Source organism: Malaya genurostris, chromosome 2 (genome assembly GCF_030247185.1).
Source record: "Malaya genurostris strain Urasoe2022 chromosome 2, Malgen_1.1, whole genome shotgun sequence".
Taxonomy (NCBI): domain Eukaryota; kingdom Metazoa; phylum Arthropoda; class Insecta; order Diptera; family Culicidae; genus Malaya; species Malaya genurostris.
The window spans coordinates 347,946,694-347,957,654 of NC_080571.1; the positions used below are offsets into that span (position 1 = coordinate 347,946,694).

Here is a 10,961-nt window from a genome sequence, read left to right on the forward strand (position 1 = left end):
CAGTCATTTTAAAATGGTTGTTAGTTAAGTGTTTGACGAGTATATCTCTATTTCCGAAATCACGAACGTCATTTATGTCGTAGTCGAACTTCCTTAAACGTTCATTTATGGTTTTCAATGTTAAGAATTTACGATTTATAAAATATGTTAATGCATGGCTCATAACATCATGAGCAAATCCTTCGAATATATCATGCATTAAGTCTACGATTTTATTGCTAGTCACATTGAATTTCGGGATTCTATTAAAGGCAGATTCTATTTTGACTCCAGTTTTTGAAGGGTCTTTTGTGGCAACATCAATGGAATAGTTATTGGGATTTCTCAAAAGTTCAGGTCTTTCGTTTGTTTCAAATTTTAGTTCAGCACTGCTTATTCTACAAATCCTACACACGAAATTAGCATGAAATGATGATACATAGTCAAACAATTCATTTAAGCCTTTATTATCTCCTAGTATACCTCCTAGAAGAAAAAAAACATTTTCTGATCGATCATTATTACATATACTAACTGGCTTTGTCTCCAATGCAATGATTTCATCAATCATTTTTTTTAATACTTTACTATTTGAGTACCCGACTAATTCCTTGGGGTACGATAACATAGCTAGAAAAATATTGTTAATTCGCCCTACAAGATGTCTTGGAAGTAATGGAACCGTAATATAGAATCCACCTACGACCTGCTTGCCAGAGTTTCCACCCAACGGATTTGTGATTTCAAACTCGTCAAAATACAGAAAATATGGAATTGAAACATGGTTTGGGTAAGATTTAATCTTATTTTGCCAAAACTCACATTTTACATAATGAGAATATTCAGCTGAATTATTCATTATCTGTGTTTCATATTCTCGCATTATGGCATAGTTTCGACCGGTTTCACAGAATGTTTTCAGCGTATTTTGGATTGGTATATAGATATTACAAATAGTTTCTATGGTCGTATCGGGATGCGGCTGGGTTATAACAGTGACTAATTCATTTTCTACAGGAATCTTTAAAGGTTCTTGATATAACTTCAAGGATTTCATACAGCTGATAAACTTCTTATCAGAATCAACACCTTCAAAAATTCTATCAATATTATAAATTATCTTTTTTGCATCGTTTTCGTGCACTTCTTTTACATATGGCATAAGCTGATCGCTCATATACTTTGAAATTCCAGATATCAAGTATGAAAGGATATCTTTTTGAATATCGTACACCATTTCTCTATTGAATCGAGGATAGCTGTTCAATTTTGCCGTAAACCTTAAACCTATTTCATTCAATTTTGTCAAATTGATACTAGATTCTAGATTGCCTTCTGCACTCTGAATCGATGCGTCAGACAATGAAAAGGCTATATTTTCATGTACGAAAGTTTCAGTCAAAGAGGATGATTCAGAATAATCCAGAATTGAGTTATGCGTTTCGATATCCGCATATGAAATAGATTCACTATGTACATATTCTTGATGTGTTTTAATATGCTTACTAAACGTGGATGAGGTTGTAAAAACTTTGTTGCACGGACCAGTATCCTTCATTTGAATGCAACGGAAATCTTGATAACTATACATTCTATGTTGTCCATTTTTGTCTAACAGATGTTTCAACAAATTGGGGACAGAAGAAAAAGATTTCTTACACAAAAAACAAACGAACATATTTATGTCACCGTAATATTCTATTTGAAATTATGAAGTCACTATTAGTTTTTTTCACACCTTACTTCTTTTTAATTTGTTGCAATGACACCAGATGTTGGTTCACTACTGCATGCGTGTTGCTTGCTTCTCTCTTTTATATTGTAAATACCTACCTATAAACCAGTTCTTTCCGTTGGTTCTACCTATGTGATGCTGATAACTCAGGTAAACTTGTCAATGTCCTCACATTGTCTTTCTTTTATTATTTCCGTTTTCAAGACGTCTAAACAGCGACGTAAATAAAATACAAACATGGAAAGCGAAATGAGTTCGTTGTAAAATAGTTTTTGTTCATATCAGCAGATACATTGTGACTGAAATGAATTTTTTTACTGTTTGAAAATCGTATCATAAAAATTAAGTAGTAATTTATAAGCGTACAGATCTGGCAACGCTGGTTGGTGTGCATTAAAAACAGAGATGCCAGATCCGCAGATTTGTCATTTTTCGTTGTGCAAACTTTTGTAAATCGAGTTTTTCGCAGACTGTCGGCCAAATTTACAGACTTTTAAAATTGTTGCGTCCTTTTTTTCTTGCCGAGTCAGTTTTGCCTATCATACTTTGTAGAGAAATTGCTGCCAGCAAGACATACATTCTGACTGCAGATTTATTTTCAGATTTACAGACTTTGCAACCCTGTCGGAAGATATTAGAAATTTTTACCTGGCATCTCTGATTAAAAAAGTGAATCGTATTCATAGAAGAGGCGTTTTGGTTCTGATATTGAAAATGTTTTTTTGCTAAAGTCATTGTCGTACTAAGTGAAATATGATACAAACAGCAACAGCTGTACTGGAAGTTATTAAACGTGGGCTGTATTAATAAAGGAGAGGACATTGCATTTCAAAACATCATCGTTTAGCTCACATTCGATTGCTTCAATACATGTGGTAGTGTGAAAGGAATATTGAATTGTAAACCGCTTCGGGAGTGAGTGAGTACACTTGTATTACATCAAAATCAGCAATTAACGTTTCTTTACATTAGTGGTAAACTCTTTGATATTCGAATTTCCGGTGAAACCTTCTCAAATAATATCGTAGAACCAACAAATTACGCTCTCCGAAAATTAGTCCACGAGTTCGTCGTATTATTTTATCAATCAGTTTCAAAAGGTTTCTACTGCGATTTTTCATTTTTAAATAATTTTACGTTTACAGTGGCGTGTTTTTGTTTATAAATTTCCAGCAATTAGTGAAAATTTGAAGTATCGTATGTGAGACTCGTTTGCATTTAACGATTCTAAAATATGTAACCGAAAACTATGACGCAGAAATAAGCAAGCCGATTATTTTCTTTTTCAAAATATGCACTAGATGGCCTAGTGACAGGTAGATAGAAGCAAATGTTCCATTATTATTTACTTTTATTATCCTTTCTTTTTATTTCTCATTTGAAATAGTTGTTTTCTTAATTAATATTTTCTTTTATGGTGTGTTTGTTTTTAATTTGGCACTACACCGGTGCAGTGTTACACAGAGGCATGGATAAACCAACAATATCTAATCAGATTTCGATCGATAATACATGCTACCTATTATGGAACATTTGGTTAAAATATTTGATTACAAAATTTTATATTTTTGAACAAGTAATGAGACAAAATAGGGAATAGCAAACAAATGTCGTTTTCGCTTGAGAAAACTGAAACTGACCCAGGGTAGTTACATAAAACAAACACTTTTCACGGAACTGAGTTGAGTTCACACTTAGCAACACAAGTGTGAGTAAACTCGATGTTAGAATCAGGTTCGAAACTGACTCGACTTTCAGTTCAATGACGTTGAAACTAGGTTCGAAACTGGGTTTGAACAAACGGTTTGATAGCAGTTAGGGTGGAAACTGGGTTAAGTTTGGCTTCAAGCGAAAACGACATATGATTTGAATTACAGGTTTTCAATTCCCATATTGATGTTCATTTGATTACTGAGTTACAGAATGATAAACGTCAAACATTTCCAACCGTCATATAAATGCCGATACAAATAAGGTACGAAATCTTATAAGACTTCAATGATATCGGTATTAAGTATTCGAATACTACTAAGAGGTGGAAGTCAAATGCTTCGTGAGGATATTATATAATAGACAGCGACTAAAAGAGTTAGGAATATTCATCGATAGTCAGAGTTAGGTGAGCTTCAATTGCATAGACTTGCTTGCTTGCAAACAATTGTTATAATGATGAGTATTCATGCTATGAATCGAACTGATTTTGTTCTCTATTAGTTAAAGCCATGTGTACGCTTATGTCGCCACAGCTTACTCGCACCTTCTAATTCTGCCATCACATCGTGAGGCTTGCCAGTAGTTTGATCACAGTTATCAAAGTTTACATCATCTCATTTTCGATAATATATATTAATTGTTATAGAAATGTTTAAAGAAGTGATAGAAATGTTTTAAAGAAGTTGATAAAATTCTCAAAAAATCTGAGAAGTTTAAATCGCTCAAGAACTTGTTTGAATTATACTCATTGCAAAACATTAAATAGTAATGCATTTTTTCAAATCGCTTTGTTCACAAGTCATTTAGGTGACCCAAGCAAATGCGTGTATGCATAATATGTGACTTTTGCGACGAGATTGCGTCCGCTGTGGCCGGTTTTACCGGGACCGGCTAGCCGGTGTCTTGAAGTATTTCCGAGGTCTCACTCTCATTCTCATATGAAGCATAGTTTGGTATGGTATAGATCAGCAATTTCCAAACTCACCCTGCACTGCGGCAACAAAGCAAAACTTCTTAGTCCAATGTGTGTGTGTGTGTGTGGTTGTGTTGTTGTTGCACACTGGTGCTTTATGGGGGAGTTTGAGAACCACTGATGTAGAAGATACTGATATATGTCACTGCATTGTCAAATATAACCGAATGCCATTTAGTATAGTTTAATAGAGCCACAATTTTAATGACATTCTTTTATTTAGTAACCATAATTTAGTATCAATAAGGAAATAAATTTCCAGACAGTGATTTGCTAGCATTTCTCTAAAAATGATAAGAACCGCCCAATATTGTGGATAACATCATATTTGAAACGTCATTGCAGGTATTTTGAAATTGTTTCGTTTCGAAACATTTAGCTTCTGGATTGATTTATCGGATTGATGATTCTGAGCATCGATTCGTTTTGTACAATACTAGTCAGTCAGTCACTTTGATTTGGGATACGTTAAACATCTACACAAACAACTTTAAATATATCTGTTTTGGTTAAAGTTCAACAACCGTCAGTGCAAAGAAGCATAAATATGCAGCAGGAAGAGGAGATTTATGAAGTGCAACTTGATGAGACACCAATGCAGGGCACGGTGGCAGAATTTCTGAAGCTATACAACTTGACATTTTTGTTTGATGCTATTGTTGAGAATGATTTAAACGATATCGGGACGTTTGCGTTCTTGTTGGAGGAAGACATAAAAGAACTTACAAAAGAATGCACGTTGGGTGCACGAATACGACTGAGGAAGTGCGTACAAAAGGTGATGATTACAAACATTCGAAAAGTTACTGAAGAGAACGATAACAATAAACAAATTTATATCTTTATTTGTAGGTCAATGCTAATTTAACTGAACCTTCTGCTGCACACAAAGAACACTATAAAACTTCGAAAGTATGTTTCGAAAATGTTTTGATACCTAATCCTAGCATACTGGTATAAATTTAATCAAGTATTAAATCTCAGATTTGGGTTCTGATCGATATTATTAATATCTATAGGAATTGGATCGTTTACTAGAAACTGTTCACGGGAAGATGATCCTTCAGTTCTACCATGCACATCAAAGCTTAAACAAACTTCACAGGATGAAGCTCATCAAGATGATAGTGGAGCATCTAGCTGCGCGTATGGAATTAAAAGCCCTGAAATCTCAATGGAGTAGAGTCATCCACGAGGAGGTTGTCAACAAATTTCCTTCAGAATTGAAGGTAATAATCCAATGCCAATGCTATTTGGAACTAGTATACTGCCGTTCTAAGCATAATTGTGACATATATATATATATATATATATATATATATATATATATATATATATATATATATATATATATATATATATATATATATATATATATATATATATATATATATATATATATATATATATATATATATATATATATATATATATATATATATATATATATATATATATATATATATATATATATATATATATATATATATATATATATGTATATATATACAGGGTCCGGCACTCGAAGTGTAACCAATTAAAAAGGCCATAAATTCAGTTTGGAAAATTACTTTTACTTAATTCAAAGTACAAAATGTGTAAAAATAATACAAAATTCAGAATCAATTCAGGCACCTTTTGCCTTGACTTGATGACTTGAGAGAGCGAAGGAGTTTCTTTGTTTGGCCGAATGTGACTTGCAGGTATTTAGGCCCACTCGCGGACAATAACTTTTTTCAGCGCCTCGAGACTGGTGTATCTTTTAGTTCGGACTTTGCTCTCCAAAATGGCCCAAAGAGAATAATCCATTGGATTCGCATCTGGTGAATTCGAGAGCCATTGTGTGGATGTGATGAAGTTCAGAACGTTGTTTTTCAGCCATTCTTGGTTCACTCAAGCTTTGTGAGACGGTGCCGAGTCCTGCTGAAACGTCCATGGTCTGCCACCGAAATGTTTGTCTGCCCACGGCTTCAAAGCAACCTCCAGAATACTTTCTCGATAATATGTCGCATTTACCTTGACGCCAGGCTCGATGAAAACGATTGGAGAGCGCCCATCTGCGGTTAGAGCGGCCCAAACCATTATCTGTTGCGGGTGCTGCCTCCTGGTGGCCAATCGATGACTCAAATTCTCGTATGAACTGTCGGTCAAGTAAACCCTATCGTTTTGAGAGTTTACGAATTGCTCAATTGGAAAAATTTTCTCGTCAGAAAATACAATGTTCGGAAATTGACCGCTTTCGGCCAAATGAAGCAACTCCTTCGCTCTCTCAAGTCATCAAGTCCAGGCAAAAGGTGGTCATATCGAGCAAAAGTGAATTGATTTTGAATTTTGTATTATTTTTACACATTTTGTACTTTGAATTAAGTAAAAGTAATTTTCCAAACTGAATTTATGGCCTTTTTAATTGGTTACACTTCGAGTGCCGGACCCTGTATATATATATATATATATATATATATATATATATATATATATATATATATATATATATATATATATATATATATATATATATATATATATATATATATATATATATATATATATATGTATATATATATATATATATATATATATATATATATATATATATATATATATATATATATATATATATATATATATATATATATATATATATATATATATATATATATAGGAAATCCTTCAAAATTTGTCACAATTATGCGTAGGGCGACAGTATAAGTAATATAATATTTCTTATGTTTCATTTATATGTAGTATCTAGCCAGAGATAAACAATTAAAGCATAAATTAATATTTATTTTTCAGTACCTGGAGTACTACATGGCAAAAATTCCATCGGTTAAATATAATTTACAGAAAAGGATCAAAACTGGAGAACATGTGATTTTAGCTATTCAACCGTCATCAGAAGATGCACATTGTCTTGAGCATACTGGTACCGATTGTTTGCAGTTTTTTCACCTTTAAAAATAAATTATTACGGCATTTATTTCTACAGAAATAGAGATGGAAGAAGCAAAGGAGTGGCTGAAATATGGTCGTTTTCCAACGGAAGAAGTTGTTTCACGTTGGAAGTTATGTCATTCATTGCGTCGTAAAGAGTTCACAACCATTAGCGGTAAAGAAATTTCTCAACTTTGGACTGAACATATGTGGCCTATTCTCGTACAACCAATTGCATTGGAACTTGTGAGTATAACAGTCCGTCATCTGATTACGAAAATTATTCATATATCATATATCAGAATGATTTACAAATTTCTTTTTTTTAGATTTCTTATGATTTTGGTGTTGGGTACCAAACTAACACCGATATTTTTAAAAAGTGGCCCACTTTAATAAATAAAGTCTGCGAATATGCTGGAAAAGCCTTGAGAAATATCCGTCATCGGAATATGCTACGAGAATTTGAAGTCCAAGGAAAAGAAAATATGATATTGTTTTCACATATCCTATGTGGACTGCTGCATCCAGGGCTGGTAAAAGCGAACTACAAACCAAGCTTTCGAGATGTAGAGAGAGGATTTGTACATGTGGTTTTGGTAAGATATGCCAATTTGTAACTTTATATACCAATGTAAACAATGTATTTTTTTTTCTCAGACGCATAACGATATTGAAACTTCTGTTCAGAAGTACAGAAGTGAAATGGGACAGCATGGACTACGTGTCCAGCCACACGTGATTGTGGTTGCAAATGAAGTAAAAAAGCATTATTTTGCTTACTTCGAAACAAATAATTTGCAAACAACAAACTGTCTATTAAGCGCAATAGACGCTGTACTTAAAGGTTGCATGATTTTTAATGCGGCATATCCAGCGGAGTCAAGATCAGTTTGGACTTTCATTCAGCAATATTGTTATGGGATTAAAATCGCTAACTGCGATCGAAATTACCAATGTGTGAAAACATTGCTATCAGAACTTTAAATGTTACCGACGTAAAACTACGTATATTATTTTTACTAAACTGATGAGTGTTATTTCAAAAATTTCTCATCGTAAGCATTATGAAAATAATACTTACATTCGATAAATTCAAACTTTATTTAAAAAATGAAATGTATTAAAATTTTATCATGTTGTTAGATTTCCTACAATGTATGGCACTGTAACAGTGCGTTCGTATATAGTGATCAAACGTTTACGATAACTATTTTTTTATGTTTACCACGTAAAGTGCTTGTATACACGGAGTAAATGATATATTAAAACAAACATATTTTTTGTAATTCGGAAATATATAATGAGAAAATCCGGCAATATTTAAAATTGATTATGGTTATATTTAGTGTCGATTTTTAGTTCAAATCAAAGAATTTTTTGTTGGATTCAATTACGACTTTTGTTACATTTAATATTTTCAAATAGTTAAAATCAGTAAAAATAACACGAAAGTTAACACACATCGTTGTTAAAATCAATTGTCAGAATCAATTGAAATCAAAAATATATTACTGAATTTAGGAATGTTTTCTACTGAGTTCAAAAATTCATATTGGTTGAATATAATTTTATTTCTGCTGATTCAACTAACAAATTAGTTGAATGGAAATGGTATGTGTCTTCGCTGTTAAATGACAGCACGTTTAGTTGGCGAATTCAACTAAAAAATCAGTTATTTCAACTAATATTTTTGCTTTTTTTAGGGGATTGTGAATAAAAAATCCAAATTAGCAAAAGTAAGATTTTTTTAGTTGTCTCAAAAAATAACTAACTAAAATCAGGAAATCAACTAATTTTTTTGCCAAAAAGCTAATTTCGATCGTTCCGTGTAGTTTAACAATTTGAATTAATTTATTACCAAAAGGATTTATGCTTTGATGGAAAAACAATCCTTACGTTTAAATGGTAGCTTATGTTGAAAAATCTATGCCCAATAATTAGCTTGGCAACTCTTAGGAAGATTATTTTCACGTAAAAATGAGGTAATTCGATCAATTGAAGAGCTAGTAAGGAGGCTTCTTCAGCAAAGTTTCTGAAAATAAAATTTCCTACAACTCCGTTGTGAAGTGCAATAATTTTTAAATTCAGTAAAGTAAGTTTGATTCCAGATTTCAAACCAAACATGGGCCACCGAATGACTTTCTACATCGAAAGATTGGACATTTGATTAAAAACAACTGGAGACCCCAACTAGCGATAATATTCTCCCCGGTGAACGACAAAAATGGTTAAAGCCGGGGTAAAATAAATGATATAAAAAAGCGATAGTGTTTTTGTCTCGCTAATTTCCCGTTTTGGACCTAAATAGGGGTGATCAGTAAAGTTATCCTATCCCATCTCATACAGCCATCGTAGACGATACGTGAATAAGAACCAAAGATTCGTTCATCCATTGATTAAAGTGATATAAGGAATCGTGTTTAAAATATACTTTCACTCATCAATAATGTGTCGAGTGACAAAAAGTATATAACCTATAGAATGAAGGTAAACCCAACAAAGGGATCCTTCGAAAATAACCGCACCAGTTGGATCTCATTAGCTGTCTAAATTAACGATTATTTATGAGTGTGCACACTTTTTTTTTAATTCGATATGATCAATTCCAATCGACGTGCGGGTCCGCGACCAATGAGTTGACAACACTTTAGGACTCAACCCACCCATAGGACACAACGGAAACAACTGTCATGCCGGCCGATGGAGGATGAAAGGCGCAGTACCTCTTTTTTTTAAACTATCAAATGAATTTTAATCAACGGTAATGGCATCGGTTCGAATGACAACCGCAGTGACCATTGAAGCGTAACCCTGGGAGACATGTCACACATCGCGTTCAGCGTGTGTGTGCGGGTGGGTTCGGAATAAAATGACAAATTACCGACGAGTGAAATGGGAAAATTTATATCACTATCCACGCGTTCGTGATGTGTTTAATGATAATTTATACGATCACATATCGATTCCGACCGAGAGGATTATGACTTAAAAGTCGTAAACAATCCGACCAATAAAGCCGGAGAAAGTTTCAGTAATTTTAGAGTACAATTTCGGGTCAGCAATTGAAGATTGATTATCACGGATGAAATATTTTACGCTAATAGGGTCGCTCATTGGGTAGGTGATTCAGTGATTGTTTTTTTTTCTCGAAAAAGCGTCCGCAATTTTCTAGTTGTTCGAATTGAAAAGGAAAGTAGCATATTGAATTGCAATGAAAAATTTGTTCGGGTGAATAAAATCCGCGATTTGAGCGATACACCGATCAAAGCAGGCAGTGATGCGTGTTGTTCAGTTTCAGTCGGAGTAAAGATTTTCAGCAATACAGTTCGAAAATATCTACGACAAGGTAGGCGCTGGCTTCTAGTGCTTTGGTTATTACGAAACACTAGAGAAAGCGATGAGGTAGGTCACATATATCGATTGATGTGACAATTAACTTGTAATAATTGGGCAACTCATGGAAGAAAGGATCTTGATTTGATTTCTGGAAAATGCACGAAAACATCCTAATATTAGTTCAAGGGATCTGAATGTGGTTCGATGGAGCCTGAACTGTAGGTAGTACTGTTCGAGAGAAAAGATCGTTGAGTCCGGCGAACGTCCGTTAGTGGGTTGAAGCCGGGT

General features: G+C 33.5%; 1 protein-coding gene across 1 annotated transcript; it reads left to right on the top strand.

Moving 5' to 3' along the window:
* The first annotated feature begins 4,201 nt into the window (after window positions 1-4,201).
* Window positions 4,202-8,582, top strand: LOC131428100 (uncharacterized). The gene is made up of 7 exons (XM_058591761.1): window positions 4,202-5,178; window positions 5,253-5,354; window positions 5,420-5,629; window positions 7,197-7,326; window positions 7,390-7,580; window positions 7,664-7,933; window positions 7,995-8,582. The coding sequence occupies exons 1-7, from the start codon at window positions 4,948-4,950 to the stop codon at window positions 8,319-8,321; spliced, it is 1,461 nt and encodes a 486-aa protein (XP_058447744.1). The 5' UTR covers window positions 4,202-4,947; the 3' UTR covers window positions 8,322-8,582.
* Window positions 8,583-10,961: the final 2,379 nt, after the last annotated feature.

Coding starts and splice junctions, on each gene's coding strand:
- LOC131428100 (XM_058591761.1), top strand. CDS start 4,948: ATGCAGCAGGAAGAGGAGATTTATGAAGTGCAACTTGATGAGACACCA. Junction 5,355..5,419: donor TACCTAATCCTAGCATACTG/GTATAAATTTAA, acceptor TAATATCTATAG/GAATTGGATCGTTTACTAGA. Junction 7,934..7,994: donor GATTTGTACATGTGGTTTTG/GTAAGATATGCC, acceptor TTTTTTTCTCAG/ACGCATAACGATATTGAAAC.